At 40.5% G+C, this 23278-nt stretch overlaps 1 protein-coding gene across 1 annotated transcript in view; it reads left to right on the top strand.

Annotated features, from left to right (window-relative positions):
• Window positions 1-21898, top strand: part of RSU1 (Ras suppressor protein 1) — a 103222-nt gene extending 81324 nt beyond the window's left edge. The window contains exon 9 of the mRNA XM_041408883.1: window positions 21444-21898. Within this exon, the coding sequence (XP_041264817.1) occupies window positions 21444-21546 (103 nt within the window). The 3' untranslated portion in view covers window positions 21547-21898. The remainder of the gene's footprint in view (window positions 1-21443) is intronic.
• The last annotated feature ends 1380 nt before the right edge of the window (window positions 21899-23278 follow it).

Genomic DNA, 23278 nt, shown 5'->3' with positions numbered 1-23278 from the left:
TAGTTAATATGGTGGGGAAAATATGTGAGGCATTGATACTCCTATTTTTATATATAAGGTTTTTTTCACCCTTAAATATGCATTGTTTTTAAATATATATACTTTGTTGTCTAGAGCTTCCTTCAGTAGTCAGTAGTGCTGCAATAGAACTAATATAAAGCTATATTTTATGTACTTAGATTGTCTTGCTTGGAGAGAATGCCTACTCTCTGAAAATCACTGTCAATCATAGGGAAGAGAGAGCTGGGGGAAGAGTGGAGAGATGTACATTTAGTGACAGCATTTCTACCCTCTGCACTGTCCTTTGTGGGTTAATATATTAATGTTTTGCCAATAAATGGCATTTTGTAGAATTTTTGTGGCCCTGTGTGTTGTAAATACAGTTTTGCTGGAGATAATCATGTTCCACATCTGCTGATACTTTCATAAGGTATCATTAATGGCTTTAGAAAGTTCAATTACGTGGCTGCAAAGAAATAAATCACTTTATCGTTTAATTACCTCTAATATAACAGCAGCAAATATCTCCTGGGAAGCTGCCTCCTGTGTTACTAAATGACTGTCAATGATGAAGTTGCTTTCCTTAAAGGATGCTCTGTTAGGGAGATTGTTTCACAGTGTTTTATGCTACATCTGTTTTATGCTGCCACCACTAAATTTTATAAAGGAATTTAAAATATGACAGATGTCAGTAATAACTTTTATTTCATGCCTGCTTTTTAAAGAAAAAAATGGAACTTACTGCAATTCCCATAAAGATTTATAAGAAATGTTTCATAGGAAATCCTTTTAAAATACTTCTAAAATATTTTTTGAATAATTATATGGGATCCAGAAAAGTATCTTAAAACACATTTTAGCAGAACCCCTCTGTGCAGTGTGTGCCCATCTGCTGTGAAAAATATTAAGAAGGGACCTTCACTTTCCTGCTTAATGTCTGAAAACAGACAGAGTTACTCCTCTTCAGATCCAACCACCAGAGAGGCAAAAAGGGAGCACAGATGGAAAGATGAGTATCTTATGTAAAAAAAGAAGTGATAAAAGGATGAGAAACAAGGAAAGGAAAGAAGAAAACATAAAAGTGGTACAGGAGGAAGACCAGAAAGAAGATGCAGGCTGACAAGCTGGAAACAGAAAAGGGAAGAACCAAAATCCTGAACAGGGAAGATACATGAGCAGGATTGGCTGATTAGGCAAAGGGAAGAGATAGAAGGAAGTGAAATAGCAGAAACATTGAGCATTTAGTAAAAGCAGAAATCAAGGACAGAAATAATCAAAGGATAGGCTGTAAGACAATATTTTCTGCCTTTTCCTCCCATCACCAATCAGTAGCTGGGAGAGAGGTATGACAGACGAATATCAAAAGCACAACCAACTTGCGTTTTCTTGCTTGTCCTTTTCTCAGGACTCTGGTTTTCCTTTTTATGATTTTGGTTCACCATGTTTATTTGGGGTCAGCTGCCCTTCCTTTAATACCACTAAATCGCCAAACTTGGTGACTGCTTTGAATTACTTAAATCATATGATTTTAGGATCATAGCTTGAACTAAGAGGCTTTAAAATTATTCTGAGCCATTTTGAATCATCTCTTCCTCTTGCTTCTAGAAAAGTGCTGGTTTCAGTACATCCCCTCCCCTGTTTTGATCCAGTAGCCAGCAAACACTCAGACTTGATAGATCAGGCGTATAAGGGTGTGCAGCCTTCAGTGTAAATACAATGGTGGTGCATAATCTCAAGCATCTTCCTGTCCCTGGGGTGGTGAAGTGGCTCCAGAGGAGCTCCCAGGATTCAGACACTGACCAAGATTCATGACTCCGTGCAGGGATGCAGATCCCATGGCTGTTCTGTGGCCCATCCTTTTATTTGCTGGCTAAGAAAGGTTAGGTGGATTAGGGAGATAAAAGAGCAAGGCTTTTTGAGAGATAAAGACCTGGAACGTTTTGTCTCTGCAGATCAGAGTGGACCAGGGAGTTTACCCTGCCCTTTTCTTTGGGCAATTTCTTTACAGCAGGGGTGCACACTTGTTAACACTTTACAGGGTAATAGGTAGGTTGTTAACTAATGGCTGTTTTCAGCCTCTGAGTTGTGGGCCATAACAACAAGAATACATTCTATTTCAAAGGAGTTTTTTTAATGAAAAAAGAGGTTTTTGTTGAATTCAGGAGGTGGGAGTTAGGTAGCACTTAATGTATTGAACGCAGTGAGGGAAAATCTGAGCATAAGGTACAGAGACATGTAGGTTGGATTTGGATGAGCACATTTGTGTGTGGAAAATTATATACTGTCTCAACGAAAATTACTTTTTCCTTCTGAAAGAAAATGTTTTCTTCCATGCACTGGGAGAAGTTACAGTTCTCCCATTGTAGCATGTGTAGTTTTTTCCCCCATACACATAAACAGAAGTACTATTAAACTAATTTTTGCAAAAAGAATATAATTCCTTCAAGGAAGTTTCTTTCTTCAAAATGTTTTTATTTTCTGTGTTGATTATTTCGTCTTAAAGCTGTGAACTCCTGGCCTGTTCTTCATTGTTCTGGCAGGAATAAAAAGTACACCATAAATTCATCCCCCTCTTCCTAAAAATAATTTCCAAATCTAAAAAAAAATGTTCAGAAAGGCTCTGAGAATATCTGATTGAAAGTTGCCACTACTGAAATAGCATCTTAAGAGTATAGTAAAAGAAGAAGAAGAACAGAATCAAGTTAAATGAAACTTTCTTGATTCTCTGAGGCCAGAATTAACATAAGTACAGAATGAGTGTAAAGTGAGGAATAGTAACATATAACCTGGAAAAAATGCAGGTCAAAGTGAAGTCCTGCTCTTTTGTCCTTGCCTCCCAGTTTTTATTTTGGCTATCTACAGGTGATCTTTAATGCCTTTTCATAGCAAGGATAGATTTTAAAAGGCAAAGCTCTCACACCAACCAGGATTTTCAAGAGAATGTCCACACTCTGCCTCCAGTGACAGACAACATGTTTGGGTTAGATTTTGGCTCTTTTACCTAGTCTGGAGTAAGACCTCATTTGGGGCAGCTGTGATGGTTTGTGACATGGAGCAGTGGAACTGTGTCAGAGATGTGGGGACATCAGCAGGGAGTAAAACTCTGGTTTTAGAAACATTGTACAGGGAAAAGAGGAGATTCTTCAAACATCTGAGATGAATGAGTGCAGAGTGAGCCCCAAGCCGGCTCGTGCTGTTTGCAGGATGCTGGGTGTTGCCATAGAGACCAAGAAAGGGGGAACAGAGGAGTTTTGAAGAGAATATCAGCTGGGGCTTTAGTAATGCTAGCTTACCATGCAATGTCTGCCAAAGACCCTGCTGGGGAGTGAGACCCGAATGTGGTATCAGAGCAGGAGAGCATTGAGGTCATCTGGCATCTGCTAAGAACTACTGAAGTCACGTCTTGGACATGTGAGGATGTGGTGGAAATAAACTCAGCTTGCCTTCACATATTCAGGTAATTTCCAAGTTATGTGTAGGTACATTTCTTGACAGAGTAATTGCTTCTGGTTCCTCTCCCATTCCTGAAAATATTGAAATATTTTGTTTGCTTCTAACAGGGACTGCTGTGGAGATAATTGCCAAATCCTTAGTGTCTTGAGATCACCACCCCACACATCCCAGAGGCTACACAGGCTCTCCTGCTCTGGCTGCCTAGTTCTCTTGGCAAATAAAAAAAAAAATTCAGACTGACCTTTTCCTTGTGCTTCGGCAGTCATTTTGTGCTCTCTGTAGTTTTTTGTGTTGATTTGGAGAAAATGTGGAGTTGACATTGTGGTTGGTTTGTGTTAGTGGAACAGATTTAGGAAGGTGTGTTACCTGCACGGTTGTCTTCACTAGGGTCCTGCGTCTGAGCTCTTGGATCTTCAAAGACAGATGTTGAGTGTACTCGTAGGCAGCTGGCTGGACCTAGCACTTAGCTCTCAAGACTGAGGAGCCACCCACTCTTCATGGAGCTGCACATTTCTCCCAAAGCTGTTTGGGCTAACTTGTGTATGGAGCCGAGTGTCTTCTCTCTTCAAGCAGATGGTTTTAGCTGTATTGTGACTATGCTTTACAGTAAGTCACTATCCAGGATTTGCACTAAAAAACTCATTCTTGCTTTAATAGGAATTACTGTCTTCTACTAAATGTATGAAGACCATCAAGTGGGTGCAGTACTAAAGATGTCAAGTAAATTAATCATGTGCAGGAAGGAGAGTCAGGACAGAGTTTGTCTCTACAGCATGGAATCAGAACCTGGACGAGACTAAGAACTGATCAAGATGTATGACTGCTCTGATACAAAGTAAATAGCATTTTTAAAATTAATGTCCGTGGCATTGGCTGTGTTAATACTTCCCTTTTGCAACATTTATTTTTTCATTAATGGAGCTAATGTAACTGAGTGATGGATGGGAAGAAGTGCCAAGCACCATGTATGTTTAAACGGGGAATGGCCTGCTGCAGTGTGCTCATGCTGGCTGCTTGTTCTTGAAGTAATGGTACTGAAAATCATAGAATAAGGAGAACAGCATCTGGGGGTATGCTCCTTGCATCAGGCAAGAGCCCCCAAACCACAAGGGCTTCATGAATTCAGATGGTCTGCATGCTTATCTGTTCCTTCATTCCTTCCATGTTCCCTTTCTTCACTGAAATGAGAGTTGCCTGCATGTTTCCTGCAGTACCAGCTTTATCTTCTTTTGCCAGGGCCAGTTGCTTTTCCATACGTGAAGCTTTGTGTGTCTCTTATCCTTCTTTTGACCTCGTAGCTGGTCCTTTCCCACTTCCATCTTTCCCCTGGCTTGGTCTTTTTTCCTCTCCCTGAGGCAATTTTTTTCTGGGTGTCAGCATTCCTAAACTGTACTGCAAGTCCTTTAAGGAAAGGGAGGAAATGGGGGTTCTTCTTTGCCAGACTCATTAACTTTGGCAAAGAAGGTGGCAGCCATTCTGTGGCTCTTTGGTCTATAGGCCATTGCTCCCAGACCTGGATGGCTGAAACAGCTGCATATGCTAACTACTGCAAGAGGTCACAAATCCTAATCCTGTGTAAATATACCTTTTCCCTCTCATTTTCTTGCTGTCATCAAAGTTAATATAACATTTTCCATTGCCTACAACATTCCATGAAATGTTGGAATTTATCAAATAATCTAGGATCCTGAAATTATCTTGTAACAGACAAAAGTATGGAGAAATGCCACTTGACCAGAAATCATAATATCCGGGGATGAAAACTACCCTACTGTAGTCAACTACCCTACAAATAGGTCAACAGTCCTTAAGCACAGGGTTTTTTTTCTGGGCTAAATCAGTTTTCTTACAAAGCTCTTTCTACAGACTTGTCTTATAAGTCTTTGGCAAGAAATTAGGCTGCCCATTATTTTGTGTGTCTCTGTCCCTTTGTTCTCATTCCTCACCACTCTTTATGTCAGCATTGCACGGACTTGTGGGCTTTGAGTGACAATGAAGTTTTCTCCACAGTATATATGCACATCCCACTGTGCAGTTACACCTTCCAATTCCCACCATCTGACTTGCGAGGGGAGTTTTGAGTTAAAAAATTGATTGATCTGTTTTCTTCCCTTTTCCTTTTTTCCTCTGCCTGGGGTTTCCCATGCCTTCATCATGTTAAATCTGGTAATCTAAGAGCTGCATAGACACATTAACTTGCTGACCTGGCAGAAAGCATGCACCCCAAAACAGAAACATTTTCTAGAGTAGGATAACTACAGTGCTGGAAAGTAGTCTGAGAAAACTGTACCATGAGCATTAGACTAGGAAAAGAAGTGAAGTTTGTATACCTTTGTCTTTGGCTACTGAGGTTTAGTTATGTTTAGTTTGAATTTGCAGTGTGGTTTTGTATTTGTGACTTTAGTTTTGCTTTGGTTGGGTTTTTTTGTTTGTTTTTTTTTTTTTAATGGAAGGAGATATTTGCTTTTTATTAGAAAACTAATAAAACAGAAGATGGAAATTTTCTTGAACAGAAAGAAATATGAGCAGTTCTGGAATTTGTTTAAGATTCAGTGTAAAATATGTCAAAAGGACTTTTAGTTTGGATGTTGACGTGAAGCATAAAAAAATACTTGAGTATACTAGTATTTAACCTTTGAATTAAGTATTTTTCATTGATCCCAAAATATGTTATATATCTTTCAGTTTGGAGTTCAATCTTGATCCAGTTTACTTGCTGTGATAAAGCCTGCAGTCCATTGAAGCCCAAAGAGATTCATAGAGAGCAGTTGTTCACCATAGTACCATTTCTCAAAGATAAATTATGCAGCAGTAAAGAAAAGTTCATAAACTTTATTGTATTGCTTTAGTAGCAGTGCTTTAGGTTCTACTGGGAAGGCAAATTCAACACTAAGGCCTTCCCCAAGGTTTATTAAACTGTCCTAGAAGCTGCCAGTGTCATTTTTTTTTCCTTTTTTGAACATTTTTCTAAGCTCAGTAGTGGGAGAGGGAAGAAGAGGAAAGTCTTTTTTTCTTGGTCTTCAGTTAATCCTTCTGACTTTCTGCTTCCACTAGCATGTAGAAGAATCATACTGTGAGAAGATGATACTCTCTTTACTTGATTGAGTCAAACACGTGCAGCTTTTTGTAGGCTCACCATTTTTCTTCAATAGCATGCATCTTTGTCATAGTTTAAAAATTATCTTGAAATAGTAGTTACAGTTCTTGAAGTTTTGCAGCTATGAGCAATATGTACTATCCACATTTTCTGTATGTTGAGACAGTGTTCTAGTTTTATGGGTATAGTAAAAAATTATAAGGAGTAAACAGTCAATTGAGTAGAACATAGGAAATGCTGAAAAAAATCTGGATCAAAGTACTTTACATTAGTATTCAAAAGAATTTTAGGAGAAAATATTTTTCAAGCCCTTATGTGGTAATCCTGAAATACTAGGTCTTTCTGGCTGTTGCAAGATGTACAAGTGCAATGTTGGAACCAGATGATTTGTGTATGTTTATCTTAGATTAATTTTTTCTTAAGAATTTCAGGAGATCTTTTAGCAGCTCTCATTTTTGCTGTTTAAATCTGGGTTTTGTTTTAAGTAGAATGTAGAAATATTGAACTATTGCTGATCTAGCTGATGTTGGAGTCTTTTCAGAGATGTAGTTCAAGCTGTAATTTACAAGATGGAAAGATTTAAAGAAGGATAAGAGGGAGAGTTTATGTCTTCACTGCTTATGCAGGTATATCTTTCACAACACAAGTGCATTTTTCATAAAATCCAAGACACAGATTTATTCTTTTTTTCTGGGCACAGTATCTCTGGGTGAATTGAGATCCAAGGCACAGATTTATTATTTTTTTTTTGGCACAGTATCTCTGGGTGATTTGAGATCCAAGGAGGTGCCTAGCTACATCATGGTAAATTCAGCTTTGTCCCTGTGCAGGTGTTACAGAGAGGATGCAAACAAATGATACTTCTCATGTAGTAAAAGTCTCATTTTGGTAGTAAGACATAGCCAAGCAGAGAGCTGCTACGTAGTCTTTGAGTAATTTTTTAACTTCCACTGCCTTTAGATAAATCCTAGGAGGTGAACATGAAGAAATTAAGAGCAATCTCAATAATGCAAGCACAGTCATGGTGAAAGAATCCAGATGTTACCTGTCTATGGGAGCAACAGTGTAGATCTTGAACCTCATGAATCCCTTTTCTGAGTCCTGTTTTCTAGAGCATGTGCTAATCAAGGGGGAAGCTGTCTGGGAATACCATTAGAAAGCAACCTGTCCACTGTGCAGTTGTTCAACTGAGGATGCAAGTTTTCTGTATCCAAAAACATGCGTTGGTCACCTTGGAGCACTGAGCAGTGAGCTGAAGGTAGCTGGGTGTTTCAGTGGAAATACAGCTCTGATGAATGCTGGAAAATACATTACCTGAGATGAGATTAAGGGAAGCAAGCCATCTTCTGCATATGCTCTCACTTTGGCACCAAGCAGCTTTCTGACTTTTGGGGACTCAAATGTTTAATCTACATGAGCACTTCTCTAGTGATGCTGCTCATTTTGATTGTCATAATAGATCAGAAAAAAGCAGGTGAAAACACAGTGCCAAATTCTCCAGGGCCTGAGTATCTGCATACAACTGTTGTGTCTAGGCAAAGTTGGTATTTATAACGGCTCTGGAGTGGCGAAGAAATGAGGCATGCTATGAGGGAGAAGATGTTTTAGGCCTTAAAGAGGGATTGATTTGTGGTTATTATTGCTGCCTTTGATCTGCCAACAGGGATCTGAAACTAATCCACCAGAGCAGCACAAGTCTGATATATAAAGCCAGATGGAGATGCCAGAATAGGTTATGCCTGCTGTCTTTGACACTGCCTTATCATGAAGTGATAAAACAGGTCATACAAAGCAACACAGGCAAAGGATGGGAGTGTGTGCACTGCAGGAATGCTGCCAACAGTGTGAAGTGACTGCCAGTTGTTAAAGCCACTGCAGGATCAATTAGCCATTCGCAGCATTACCCTGTCCTGGTGAGAGGCTGAGGCATGCAACTGCACAGAGCACTTGGTTGCCATACAACATCTCTGAGTGCTTCCATGCTAAACTGAGGGAGTAGAAAATGCAGAGTCCCTGTATTTAAAAAGTAATCCCACAAGTACATATGGCCGTAGAAGTAAAAAACAGTGTTTGCATAAGGACTTCTACTTCATACCCATACCATACTCCAGCTATTGAGTGTATCACAGTGAATCTCATTCTAAGATGTGCTGTAAGCACTGAATATGGTCTAGCTGCTGAGATATTGGTGGGATTTTATCACTTCTGGTTGCATTTTGTTTAGAAATTGAAGCAGTTTGGGGCTTAGTATATCTATTAATTCTCTATAGATCATCATCATCTGAGTCAGCTAACTCGTTGCATAAGAAGAGCTTTATATAGATGTTGGATCAATTGACAGTAAGTTGTCAATAAATGTGTCTCCTAGACACTGCAATTGACAGGCTAATGAAGTGCATTCTCAGTGACAGAGAGCTGTTGACAAATCTTTTGTCACTTTGCCATTCCCACTCCTGCATTTCTCATAAATCTGCTCCATATTACAAGATGAATGCTGGGATTAGAATCACGGAATCACAAAGGTTGAAAAAGACCTTTGAGATCATTGAGCTAGTCTATCACAAAACCATGCCTCTGAGCACCACATCTACATGTATTTTGAATACTTCTAGAGGTGGTGATTCTACCACTTCCCTGGGCAGTCAGTTCCAATGTTTGACCAGCATTCCAATCCAGTCTAATATCTTATCTTTCACAAGTAAGGGGTGCCTGTTTGCTACCTTGTGTGCGTAGGCTGGGATCTGGAAAACATGTTAATAGCCTGTTGGTTGAGAAACCAGAAAGAAAGAACCAAGGACCATGTTTGCCTTCCCTGCAATGTGTTCTCCAACATGTTTCAAAGAAGATGCAAAGTAGGTGATCTGCAGTTTGTCCACCAACAATGCAGCATTGTGTTCAGCTCCCTGTTGTAACGCTCTCTGTGCCTTTGTTGTTGCTGTGGCACTTGGACTGATTCAGTGCAAGCATTTTCCAACTGCCTGATCCTTTTCCTCTTGCCCAGAAGAAGGTGGAATCACTGGTTTATTTTACATCATGCTTGAAGGTTCCTGTGGGTGCCTTTTGCAAATATCTGATGAGTAAACTAGTTCTTGTCCTTTTCTGTATTCCATATTTTTTCCTTTAACTCATGAGCATTCGTAAGCACCAACAATTTAGGATAAGTGCTGCCTACCTACAGCAAAAGGATGTTGAACAGAACCAGATCAGTATGCATAATCCCACCTTCCTTGGGAAGAAACTATTTTGGTCAATGTGTGCATTAAAAAGTCACAGAGTGACTCATTGGCCTTAGCTATTACTAGCACTTGATGAGAAAGCATAATTTTCACTCCACTGTTCATAGCCAGCCTAGATGTTGTTCATAGCTTGTGTACATAGTTTGGGGTTTGTGAGCCAAACTGCATCTGCAGTTTGCCTTTTAGCTTGCATGGGTAATTGACCTTAAAGGCCAAACCTTGAACCCAATGAAATCAGAAACAAAACTTGTATTGATTTTGTTGAAATCAAAATCAGGCTGATGCTGTATTGCCATTTCATTACACTGGGGGAGAAGAAAACCTTTCAAAAGGCTTTATGTTTTTCACACTGTGGGCCCTGAAAGACAGTGAAAGTAACTTGGGAAGTCGTGTGGATTGGATGACATCAGAACTTAACTGATGTCAGTGTTACTGCTCTTTTCCAGCAAGTTGGTCAGCTTCTTGCTTTGCAAGTGGGGAGGAAGCCAGTGTAAAAATCTTCCATAAATTAGGGATTTTTCAAAGGGTGAGGATTCACATAGTAAGTGAGACTTCATATCTCACCCACTTCATCTAGCACTATGGAACACAAATCTTGGAAAAACACTGCTGTCGAGAAGACATAACTATATCACAGTTTGTTTCTGGTTGATGAAGGGAAGCCCAACCCTTTGCTCAAGGTGTTAATGGCATGAAAAAATACGATGTGATTTTCCTGTTGTTTTAGAACCACCTCCAACTGTGGGCAAGTTTGTTTTACAGAACAGAGCTTTAAGAAAGAGGGCAAACTAAAAAAGAAATGGTAAACATTCAAGCAAATGTTACCGTCTTGTGTTACTCAGGAGCTGGTTCAGTTTGCTGATTGCTCAGTTTCACTGTGGTCTGAGTAATGAAGAGCTGACTAGTGAGCCTAATTTGGAGTAATTCCCTGAGTACTTTAAAGCATAGCAAAGCCAGAAAAACTCTAATGAAAAATAATGGAAAGGTAGCTGGGGGCTTAACTTATGATCTCTGCTCATTACTGTAAGCGACATTTTCATTGCAGTGTTGCCATAAAGATTATTGGCTGCCACATAGCATAGGTCCCTCCTGAAAAGATTCTGGAACAGCTTTGTTGGCACAGTAAAAGCCATGGAAAATTACCAAAGATTTGCTTAAAACCCAGTGATTGTTTGCCAAATATTAAGGTTGTGATGCTTTGTTCAAAACTGTCTGGAAAATTAGGTGAATAGTCTGTATTATTTTATTATGTGGTTTCTGAGTGACCATCCTTGGTCTTCTACAGTAAAGTTACATAACTGGAAATCCATTGTATTGATATGTTTTGTTTCCATATAGAACTACTCAGTCTTTGGCTTTCAGTATTTCAGCATTTTAACATATATGATGACAATGATTTTGAAATTGGCTTTGAATCACCTTTTTCCTTTGCATGTATGTTGATTTTTCAGAGTACAACTTACCAGGTGTCTGTAAGATTGACATAATTGGCATGTTTGTGCCCACATTGGCCAGGGAGTAGGTGAAAGGGCTGTGTTTGGGAACTGGAAAGACCTGCATTGACCTGTTAAAGCATGTTCAAAAACACTGTCCAAGAACAGCTTTTCTGCAAAGTGTATCCATCATGAGTTAAACAAAGCCAATTCATATGGCCAAGTGAAATTGGAATGTCTGAGAGGTAGCACTTCATATATGACCCTTTGTGTCAAAAAGTGACATTTTCATTGCAGCGTTGCCATAAAGTGATTTTCCTCTGTTTTTCACCTTCTTCCTGGTAGTGCTTTTGAGCAGCTAAATCCAGTGTCCTGGAGGAACCAAGTAAATTCCTTCCCTGATGGCAGTGAGTAACTGCTCCACATCCCTGTTCTCTTGTCCTGTCAGTAGCAAGGCTGCCCACGGTCTCAGAACATGTATATACACATGGCCAGCCATGGGCAGATTAGCATGATGGGAGGACAGATGGACACATAAACACAGAAAAGACAAACAACAGCCAGACTGTATTCCTCAATACCTTTCCCTGCAGTGCTCAGGGAAAACCCTGTGTCAGGGATCCCTCTGATACCTGGCTCCCCAATCTTGATGTTTCAAATATCAAGCCCCCAGACCCAGTCTCATCAGCCTACATCCCTGAGTCTTTCTGGAGGCTAATCCTAGAGTCCCTTGGTCACTCCAGTATTTGGGACTCAGTCCATGCTATTGAGCAGCTGATCTGTCTTGAACTTGAACATGCTGATAGGGCATGTATGCATGCTGCCAGAACAGAGGGCGCACTCACACAGAAAACAGCTAGAAACAGGCTTAAGGGAGGACAAAGTCAAGATGACTGGCACAGAGTTCTGCCAGTCAAGTGCTCTGACCTCCTCCCGCTTGCACACTGTTGACCTCATTTATTCCCTGCCTCATCCTCTCTCTTTTTCCCTGCACTTGTTCTCTTCTGTCATTCTTGGTCATTCACTTCCACTCTATTGCTGTCTCCTCATAAGTCCTGTATAATCCTTAAATGCTCTTGTTCAATCCCAAAACTCTGTCTAAGCATCCCACAGTAAATCCTGTGCTCCCTTTACACAGTGGTCTGCAGAGCTCACACAGCCTGCCAGAGTTTCTTGTGTTGGGTCACACAAATGGATTGTGTGACAGGACTGGGACTTCCTCCTTTCCCTTTGAGGGTCTCAGAGGTGGTGATTCAGAGGGGTTAGTTTGGTTGAGTTCCCCACCTTGTCACTGTGTCCCTTGTCACTGTTCAATCCTCATGTTTATTTTAAGGAGCTGTTGGAGAGCTGGCCCTGCAGGCAGTTGGGATGGCAGAGGCAGACACCCTGGGAGAGGTGTGTGAGCCAGCCCAGCAGAGCAGGGCAGCTGATTAAATCCTGTGTGTGGGAATTGCAGTCTCCCAAATGTTCTCCATGCTACTACCAGTGAAACTGGCTATCCTCAGTGTGCAGCAGAGCAGGCTCAGATTAACTCAGACACTTCAATTTTGCTAAAAAAAAAAAAAAAAATTTAAAGAGACTCTCTGTATCAGTATTTCCCCAGCGTCCCTTCTATACACTTTGTCTAGTTACTGGAAAAAAAAATACATACCTGCCGGATATATAATAACTTTTAAAAAGTTCCGTAGCTTGCACCTAGCTATTTTTACCCTCTGTTTTCCTGGTTTTAAATGTTAATTAGGTACACAGCAAAATGCATGTAATAAATCAATAATAAAGATTATGTAAGGGCATTTATCTGAGCAGCAGTGTAGCATTCAGAAAGGAAAGTGAGCACTGTTTTACTGAAGCCCAAAGGATTCCACACGGACAACAACATTAAAATAACATAAGAATGAAGAATCCTGTGCTCAGCTGTCTCCAGGAGGATGTCTGTGCTGTGTGCCAGTATGTTTTCTGTATTGTGTTTGCTGCCTGTCCAGGGCTAGATTGAGATCACGCAAATGGCCTTGAGTGTTGTCCCAACAACATGTTTGGGGAAATAGAGCAATTGTTGATTTATCTAACACATGCTCATAAATTACAAATACATAAAGATAAGGGTTGGGATGATAGAGATCACTTCAGTAAACAGAACACACTTCTTACTCACTTGAGTTGTCTTTTTCCTTCTTAGTGGTGCATTTTTATCTGCAGCTACCTGTGCTGGCATCTGCCAAAGAAGCTGAGCATGCCCCTTCAGTTTCTGTGGCTCCTGATTGCTTCTGATGAATTAGATGTAGGATGCCATTTGTTCTAGTAGATAGCTCAGTCCTCAGAGTTTAAACTGATGCCTGTATCTGGTGTAAAATTGTTTTTTCCGGTCCTAAATAGGAAAGCATTATTTCATCTGTGAAAACAAGTAGGAAAATATTCCACTGCAGTCTGTGGGAGTTCTTACCCTTAAGATCTTCAGTTTCTGGCCTATGCAGTTTTTTCATGCCTGGGGTGAGCTCAGGGACTGGTCTGCACATGTAGGCTGGACAACTCATTGCTCCATTCAAAATGGAGCATGAGAAAGGAGATCAGGCCTCCTGAATGTGCTTGAAGATCTGAGTCCCAGGGGAGCAATTGTGCATAATTGAAGTAGTCTGGTAGGACTGTCCACATGCAGAAGCGAATTGTTCTCTCCCTTGTGCTCTCAGGCTGCTGTTTCATTATACTGGCCTAGTTGGGGGTTGTTTTATCAGCATAATAGATTCCCTAGATGAAATCTTAATTCCTGTTTGTCTCTGTTTTGAAAGATATAAGAATAAGCATGCCCTGTCCTTTCTGTCATTGTGACAGTTCCATAGAGGCCCCCCTTGTGTGTCTCTCTGGATTTGTAGCATGGCTGAAGATTTTCAGTGCTGGGGTCCCTGGGTATCGAGACAGGTCTTTCAGAAACTAGATGTTAGTGTTCCTTGTGCTTTCAAAATTTTGTCTGCCAAAAGCCATGCTTCTTGTAAGATCTTTCAGGTTGGGAATGCAAAGTCATTAGCCAGCTTTGCAAATCTTGGCCTCTACATTTTCCTTTAAAAGAAATCTTTTTTTTTTTTTTTTTTTGCTAGGCTTCTGTGAACTTCCAGCTGTGCATCCCTATCAAGCCTCACATTTAGAGTACTTACTTCAAAAGGCTGCTAGCCTCAGAGAATATAAGTAAGGAGGAGGCTTACTTTTATTACTGTGTATTAATTAAAGAAATACCTACTTGGAATTCCTTTATGGGAAAAAAATATATTAGTTCCCCATAACATGCAAGATGGTGAGTTCAAAGAAGCAAGGATTAAATTAACCATTTTAAGAGCAAATGTGTCTGGCAGAATTAAAATTATGCATCTGTTACCCACCCAATAGTAGAACAAGTGTTTGTAGATCATAGTTACCTCAGCCCAAATCTCCCCTCACTGACACATCAGGTCTGGGATTTCTGAGCTGAGCCCAGAGGTTCCTCTGGTCAGAGTCTGTCTCTGACAGTAACCTGTAGGGGTAGAGGGTGGGAAATGTGGCACGTAGGGGTTGAGCCTTTCTTTTATTCAGGTATACAGAGCAGCAAATACACTGGAGTAGAGGGGCCCAGCAGAAGGGAGCCCTGTGGAAAACTGAATGGTAAGAGACAGTAAGAGACACGTGGGATTTATTTTGGAGGGTGCACATTCTACGCAGATGCTGAAACAGTGAGCTCCAGAAAGTTTTGGCAGAGTACTTTTTTTTGCTTGTTGAGATTTGGAGTGTTTTTAGGCAGGAATTCTGAGTAAGTCAACTTTGGACTGCGTGACTCAGCAGAGTCTCTAATGTAAGATAGCTAACAGCTTGTGAGAGTGCAGAGTGGGAACATAGAGGGAGTGGTTGGGTGGACTCCATCTAGCATTTTAAAATAGCTGAAGATGAGTGTCTGCGTGTCAGCTAGCTACCCACTGTCCTCTGTAGCTGGTGAGAATCTTTAACAGAGCAGTGCAGCTAAGCATCTCACAGCAGACACTTCTACTTGATCACCCAAAAAGCTCTTTACTCCACTGGCTTCATTAGCCAGATCTCCACTGACTGGGAGACATGGGCTTGAATCCTTAGCTCTCCACCTGTGCTGAATCCTCTTCTTCTTACCTAATTTGTGCTCCAAAAAAAATGAAACTAGCTAAGAAAAAGAAAGAGCTAATCCAAGATGGGAAGAGATAATCAGTTCCCCTAATGAGTGCCTGTGAGGTGAAGACCAAAGAAAGCATTTGAGGATATTAGGGATTTCTGGTGTTGCAAAAAGTCTCTTTAAAAGGTGAAATGCAGGACTTAAGGGGAATCAGGAAGAATAGTGACAGTCAAAGTGTGCAGGAACTTTGGGTTATGAAGATAATTGAGGGAAGTAGAAGGAACAGAAAAGTAACATAGGTTGTTACACTTGGGAGTGTCTCAGGGCTGGGCTCTGGCATGTATAGATGTGGCGCAGTCTGAAGCATTAAGCATCCCAGAGTGGCAGTGGGCTATAGAGGAAGACACACTGTTCACAGACCTAAAAATAGTAGAGCAGTTTCACAGCACATTGAGAGCTGCAGGTTCGGTGGCCCAGAGGCCACTGCCAGCGCCTGCGCCCTTCATCCAGCCAGTGCTGCACACACAGGGACAGGCCAAAACGGAGCGGTTCTGAAGAAACTTGCTAGAGCTTCAGATGATGGACATCGCTGACACTGCTGCCATCTGCTCTCAGAGCACTTGAAAACAAAGGGCAAAAAATTAGCTGAATGAAATGAATCACTCGTGTCTGGTTTTCCTTATTAAGAATCCTAAGCTGCAGTTTGCCATTCGGCTATAAGGAAAACAGGTACTGGTTTCACTTACCCATGCAGAGTTCCTCTTCACTGAGATCATCTGAGTTACAGCACAATTATCAGTGAACTACCGATATAATATGATATCTATATATCATATTTTATATATATACATTATATATATATGTATATAATATATATATATATATATATATAATATGATACTTGCATAGTAATTTTAACCACCACTTTTTTCTCTCACTGGTACACTACTGACCAGTTAATTCCCAGTATCTGTCCCTTTCCTGGGAGAAAGAATATGTGGTTTGAGGGGATGACGTGTTAGCAGCTCCCACGTAGAAAAGGTCAGTCACTCAGAGGGGACACCACAGCAACAATTAGCTATGCAAAAACTGGTATAGCAAAAGCACGTTGCTCTAAGTGCATGTGAACTGTAACTAATGCAGGGTAGCCAGCATGTATCAGTCGTGCAAGCACTTCTTTCAGCTTTGGGTTTGTAGTGATACCACCACTGATTCAGCCTTTCCTTTCTCCTGCTTCATCTGCTGGGGTTTAGGACTGTTCTGTCGAGGTCATTGTGAATATCCACTTTGAGGCTTGGTCTGAGCAGTAAATATCTGCCTGATCCTGAACTTCACCTTTTGAAAAATCAAGCAGAGCTGGAATGTTTCACCTTTGTTTCCCTGATTACAGTACATAGCTAGAGGTAGCATCTCTCCAGGACTATATTTAACAATGTTGTCCTTTTTATACTGCATACTCACCCTGAAGATCTGTTACAGACATAAAGTGAAATACCAGTGTATTTCTCATTGCTCAGTCTTGAAATCCTCTTTCAAAATGCTTAAACTCAAAAAAATCAATGTGTGCATCAAACACTTTGCAATAGTTCCCTAGCTTACACAAGGTCTCTAGCCCTTGGCTAGTGAGCATTTTGTTGTACAAGAGAGAAAAATTGGAGATAGTTGTGCTGAATTTGTTTTTCAAAGTGACCCTTTTGGCCTTTATGAATATAAGAATTTTAACTATGGTTCTGTTTTTAAGTTCAGAGATTTTGGTAGCAAGACTATATGCTTTCAGGTTACAAGGTTCCATGCCTGATCTTCTGCTGTAAATTGCAACATTTAGCAATTTGTGGTTTAATTTAGAAGGATCACCTACTTTCCTAAATGCTTAAGTAATGTGCCAAGCCGTGGTTATTGATTCTCTCTGAATTTATTACAAGAAAGCTGTATTCACTCTCACCTCTTGGGAATGCCTCTCCTGAACTGCATGCTTGCTAGTGACAGCTTAGACCCCTGATACATAACCAGAGACCTTGCCTAATATCCTTGCAACTACTTTAGGGAATTTTTATTAAGTAAAAGCATCATTAAAGTAGACAGAATGATGAAGTTTAATGAGCATCTTTCTCACTTGATGTTGTTCTTTTTGCTTCTGCAGCAGCCATGCTGCTGTTGTTTGTTACTTCTAGTGGAGCAGGTGGAAAATTCATGAAGATTTTGTTCATGTTTATATCTGCATACAAAGAAACATTTTTTTCATTAAAGATACTTTAAAAAATATATACAAGGAAAGAAAGCTTCTCAGAGTCTCTGTCTGAGGACTTTCTGCACTTTCAGTCTTGCATATAATCTCCCCTTTAATTTTTATATAATGAGAAGTCTGCCTACAATTCTGTAGCTGCTAAATCTAGAGAGGTTCTGCAGTTTGTGAGCTGTGGTTATAGTAACCAGCTTCTGACTGTTATCAAACTGCAAACATCACGAATACTTGTTTGCACTCCAGATTTTGTCCTTCAGCAGAGGTTTTAGCCTTGAAGCTGTGCCTAGTGTCCTGCTCAGAGCTGTACCGGTGCTGTGAACAGATGAAGTTTCAAAATGTCTAGTGGGAAGGCACTGCTAGGATGTGTTATCAGCACTTATCTCACAAATCGGCCTTGAAACCATAGCCACAATCTGCGTCAAAATTCTTTTGTGTGTTTATGGCAACAATCTGCCTTGGCTAAGGGTCTAGTCATGCAAACAGCTGTGTCAAGGTGCCATCCTCTAGCACATCACCATCCATGAGCTGAGCAGCAGAACTGTCTGTGGGCACGTCTTCAGCTGGCCTCTGCTGCCCAGGGTGATGTGCGAGTGTCTCTGCCTAGCACATCTGACTCTGCGTTCATGCAGAACAAGAGCATGTACCTAGTTTGTACAGCTTGGCTACAGCTGTTTCTGTGTCTTTCTAGTAAGTACTGAAATTATTAAAGACTTTTTGCAAACTTCACATCTTTTAAAACTAAAGAGTTGCAGGTTCTTGTGGAAGTCAGATAATTACTTCTCTGTGCTGATGAGCTCCATTAGTTTTTATTTTGCCTTTTTTTTTTTCCCCTGCAGCTTTTTTTTCCCCTAAGAGTTATAAAAGTGGTGTTTACTGTTGTACTAGGAGTTCATTGAGAATTTTGAATTCTCTTTTCCCTAGTGTAACAGAAGGCAAATTCTGTCCCAGAGGTATTATCACAGTCATTATTGTATTTAAATATTGTTGTGACACCATATGTGTCCTCATATCTGATGTGTGCAGGCAGGAGAGGGAGACCCCGTGTGTAGAGGCTTGTATCATCTAAATATGTCTGATCCTTGCTCTTTGACTAGCAGGCTCCATGAAAGATTGTAAAGCACTCATCTTCAGTTGGGATAGCCATGTGCATTGGAACTCCTCTCATTTTGCCAAGGAAACCTAAGTAGATATATTTGATTTTCTTATTTCAAACCCGCTAATTACTTTGCTGGATGAAATTTCAGTGCTCATGCTGATAGAAGTGGTTGGACATGAAAATAGGTAACAAGAATGTGAAAGTGCTGTGAATGCCTTCAACTCATGTACATCTATTACTACTAATGTAGTATTTGCATGGGACAAAGGGAATTGCTGGGGCACAAGTGGCACTGAATATTGTAAGGAGCAGATATCAAAAAAACCCCAAAAATATCTCGAGTCAGTTGCGTTTTTTACTGCTTAATGCACGATGTGGCTTCTGGACCTCTTTTCATGTCAAAAGGCATTGCCCAAGTAGACTTTACCAGCACTCTGAAGTTCATTCAAAATTGTCAGTATTCAGGTTTTCTGCATTTCAAAAGCATTGTGTAGTCAGTAGAATTCCCACCACACCCTTTTTCTTTTGAGGTCTAACAGTCCACATGCTTGAACATTTGCTCTGAGAAAGGAGGAAATGAGAGGCAAAATGAATGCCAGAAGGAGCACCTGAGATGGAAACTTATATAAAGTTTCCAAAGCAAAAAGGAGGAGCCTAAACCAACTTGAGCAAAAGGAGGGTGTGTAACACTTGACAACCACTTAAGCTGTCTCAGGCCTCTTTGGGTTAGCAGTAACAGGGCAAAGGAGCTGTGGGGCAGCAGGATGTGGAACACAGGACAGTGATAGGGGACTTCCGTTCCCATCCACAAAGGATTTTTGTGTTCAGATACAGTGGATCACTGGAGTCTCTATTAATCGGTGTCTAAAGTCCCAAATAGGGATTTCAAAAAAGCCAAAAACCAGCTTGAAGGTCAATTTTGTATTTACCTAACTAGTGCTGTCTTCTGAGAGTTACAAAACTACTGCTGAAAGTGGTTCAAATGCTGCACTGCATATCGTTCAGAACAGGATGCTGCTTGTTCCCTGGCTTCTTCTGTCCTGGGTCAGTTTCTGATGGCACAACCTCCTTGAATGTCCCTTCTGTGCTCTTCTGCTGTGATAGCTTTTCATAATACTGAACCATCTCCTTCCATAGACTCCCTCGCTCAACTCACTTAACACCTTCCAAAACAGGAGTTATTTAGGATGTATACTTGATTAATACACATACTGTGTACTTGGATAAAATGCAGCCTTGTGCTGCTGGAGCTCTGTCTCTTCAGAAATAAAATAAAATTATGAAGCATGTAGTTACTGCAGAGGGTCAGGGCTCTCTGCTTTCATCAGGAAATGCCACCTGATCCCTTGTTGACAGTAGGTGATGGCACACATAAAATTTCAGTAAGGTGAAGTAATGTCATAGTTTACAGTTGTATTTTCCTTGAGCAGGGCTGTTTGGTTACAGTACACCTTGACAGCAGCCTGCTTAGCAGTATGATGTAAAACTTCAGCTGCTGAGAAGGTGAAAGCAAGCTCTGCCTCTTCACCCCACCTTACAAGAAGCTTTAATCCCATTCCACAGTCCAGGAACGCCAGGGTTGAAGTATGTTCCAGATACAGCGACATAAAGCTCAAATCAGGTGGTAGCTTTTAGTCTTCTGACATAGAATTAGAATAGTAAATAGAATAGAGTCACAGAATCACAAAGGTTGGAAAAGACATCCAAGATCATATGCAGCTGTGATTTGGGAGGACAAACATCATCACTCCAAAAATCCCCCCTTCCTTCTTCTCCCAGCTTTCTGTGATGAGCAGGATGTGGTGTGGTATGGTCTGGGATATGCCTTGAGTCAGTGGGGGTCATCTGTCCTGGCTGCATCGCTTCCCAACAGCTTGTGCACTCCCAGTCCCCTCAGTGGCGGGGTGAGGAGCAGAAAAGGCCTTGGTTCTGTGCAAGCCCTGCTCAGCAATAACTTAAATATCCCTGCATTATCAACACTGTTTTCAGTGCAAATTCAAACCACAGCTCCATACCAGCCACTATGAAGAAAATTACCCCAACCAAAACGCATCTTCAAAAAGCACTTTATGTCAATAAGTGAAGTTAAGTTTGAGCTGTGTTTATTTTGGGTAGCTTTTTAATTTATTCTAATCAGGATTACTCATAAATTATCTATTAATTACTATGTGATATTTAGCAAGATCCTTTCAGCCATGTAGTCCATTTAGCTTCACAGTAAATGCTAGCCGTCTTAATTGTAGGATACTTTGTCAACATTTAATCAGTGGTACTTACTAATGTGGCATTGATGTGTTGGTATCTGTCCCAGTGCTATCAATCATGTGTGAGCAGCAAAGGCAGCTGTGACACCATTGCTCTCTGTCACATTATCAAGCCCCTGGGTTTTCTGGTTAGAGATGATGCTCACTTTGCTCTAAGCAGGCACTCTATCTCTCCAGTTCAACCCAATTTTTGTCATTGTCTACTTGAATACACATCCGTGCAGCCTTTCGAGCCTTAATCCCATAACTGCAGAATAAAGGTTGCTAGTTTCTGAAGGCAAAACTGATTGCTCCTTCACTGCTCCAAAAGCCTGCTCTTCCCTGATGTTACTCCCCTGAAAAGTCACAAAAAACCAAATGTTAATGACTGCAGCTTGAGAGCTAATAGAAAATTCAGTGTGTTGAGACAAAATAAAGACCTTTTTTTTCTTAGTAACTAGATGCTTTGTTTAATGTCCTGCAGAGTAAAAGTCTGTGTTTAATGATTGTATCACAATTTTTTTTTCTCCTTTCCTTACAGTCTTTATGGCAGACACATGCAGGCGAACCCTGAACCTCCAAAGAAAAACAATGACAAGTCAAAGAAGATCAGCCGTAAACCTCTGGCAGCCAAGAACAAATAAGTGCCTGGCTTCTGCCTCTGTTTTACATCCGTTGCATTGTTTTTGCTTGTGCCTACAATATTTCTACATATCTCTTATTATGTATAAGAAAGCAGAGATTAGAATTAAATGCAATTTACTATGTATAACGCTTTAGAAGATAGTTCTAGAGGGAAACAAAATTACATATGCTCCTAACTGTGGTCACATTTATGTAGCCATTTCATGTATCACTGTCAAACATATTTTAGCTTTTCTATTTATATGTATATTAATGTCCTCTCTTCACTTGTGTCACATCCTGTTAATATAGGGGAGTTTGCACTTATATTATACGATATTAAATTTCATAGGATATTCCGAGTGATTTTAATAAAGCTCTTCATTTGTATTGTTGTTTAGTTTCTTCAGTAGGACTTCTGAATAGGAAATTCCTTGAGGAATGTATGTGTCCAGTTTCCTGTAATACAGTGATTTCTTCTGTAGGAATGTGGTAGCGTTTTATCTGATGCAAGTTAGTTAAAGTGCATTCTGTTCAAGCAACATTTTAATCAGTTTCTTTTTTTATGGTGCTGTGGACTGCTCTTTTTACCTTGAAGGTTATTTTGAAATCAAGGAGTAGGGGAGGGGAGAGAGAAAAAAAAATTGTCTTTGTACAGAGCTGCCAATTGCCAGACTCAGTTTGGGGAAGAGAACTTTGTCATTTGAAGAAACTGGTACTTCTGCCAATTTTTCAAGTGATTTTTTTTCTTTAGGCAGAAAACCCAAATAACGTGTTTAATCTCTGCTTAAAGTGCTTATACTGAAGAGCTATTCCAAATGGCTTTTGAAAATGCCACAAGTTCCATATTTATCTATACAAAGCTGGCACCACAACCAAGCTCAGAAGCTGCAAACAGTTTAAGAGCTCAAATAGTTTCAGGTTTTACCAGTGGAGAAGAAATGCCTAAAATCTGCAGACAGTGTTTCCCAAATAATTTTATTCTTAGGAGAGCAAAACCCAGCAAGGAAACTTAAGGTACAAGAGCAGATATTCATACCTGGATCACTTGTGTCAAGACCTTCCTGCCCTTGGTTTCCAATTGAATGAATTTCATACCCGAGCAGCCCATTGCTGAGCGTCGGCTGCCGTCCCATCCGGCCAGCAAGCTGGGAAGCTTGCCCAGACTGCTGAGACAGGCCTGTTTGTTCAGTGGGAAAAGAAAAGGTTTTAAATATCTCATGCTACAAGTGATGCCTTCTGCAAAAGCCGATCTGAAGTTTCTGTTATCGGCACCAGTCTCTCGAGTGCGTTTAGGATTGCCCCAGCATTTAGGTAACATGGTTGCCTTAGTCTGGAAATAAATGTATTGACATATATTTTGCAACAGATTTTTTTTTTGAATTGGCAAGCAGAGCTAGGAAGTTGGCGTCAAGCTTTAGACACACTTTAAGTGGTCTTCAGTACTTCAGAAGAATGAGGCAGTCTTGGTAGGCAGATGGAGAACAGTAAAAATGGTAGACTTGTCAGGAACAGTCAATTCTATCTGTTGCAAGCTCTGCAGAGGATTTTCCAGACCTCTTAAGTGATCTTCCTAGGGAACAGGTCCAACTGAAACAGGCCCGTGAAGGTGCTAGGTTGGATGCATGTTAAGAATTCACAGCAAAAACTGTGCCCCATCTGGAATGCACACAATTAAATGTGGTGTAGGGATCAACACGTGAGAGTGCCTACTGACAATAATAATCATGCTACAAGAAGTCCTGAAGAAAT

The sequence above is a fragment of the Onychostruthus taczanowskii genome, unplaced genomic scaffold (genome assembly GCF_017590055.1).
Source record: "Onychostruthus taczanowskii isolate IOZ18803 unplaced genomic scaffold, ASM1759005v1 scaffold3, whole genome shotgun sequence".
NCBI classification, from domain to species: domain Eukaryota; kingdom Metazoa; phylum Chordata; class Aves; order Passeriformes; family Passeridae; genus Onychostruthus; species Onychostruthus taczanowskii.
The sequence above is the reverse complement of the archived record's forward strand: the minus strand, read 5'-3'. Positions and strand labels throughout refer to the sequence as shown.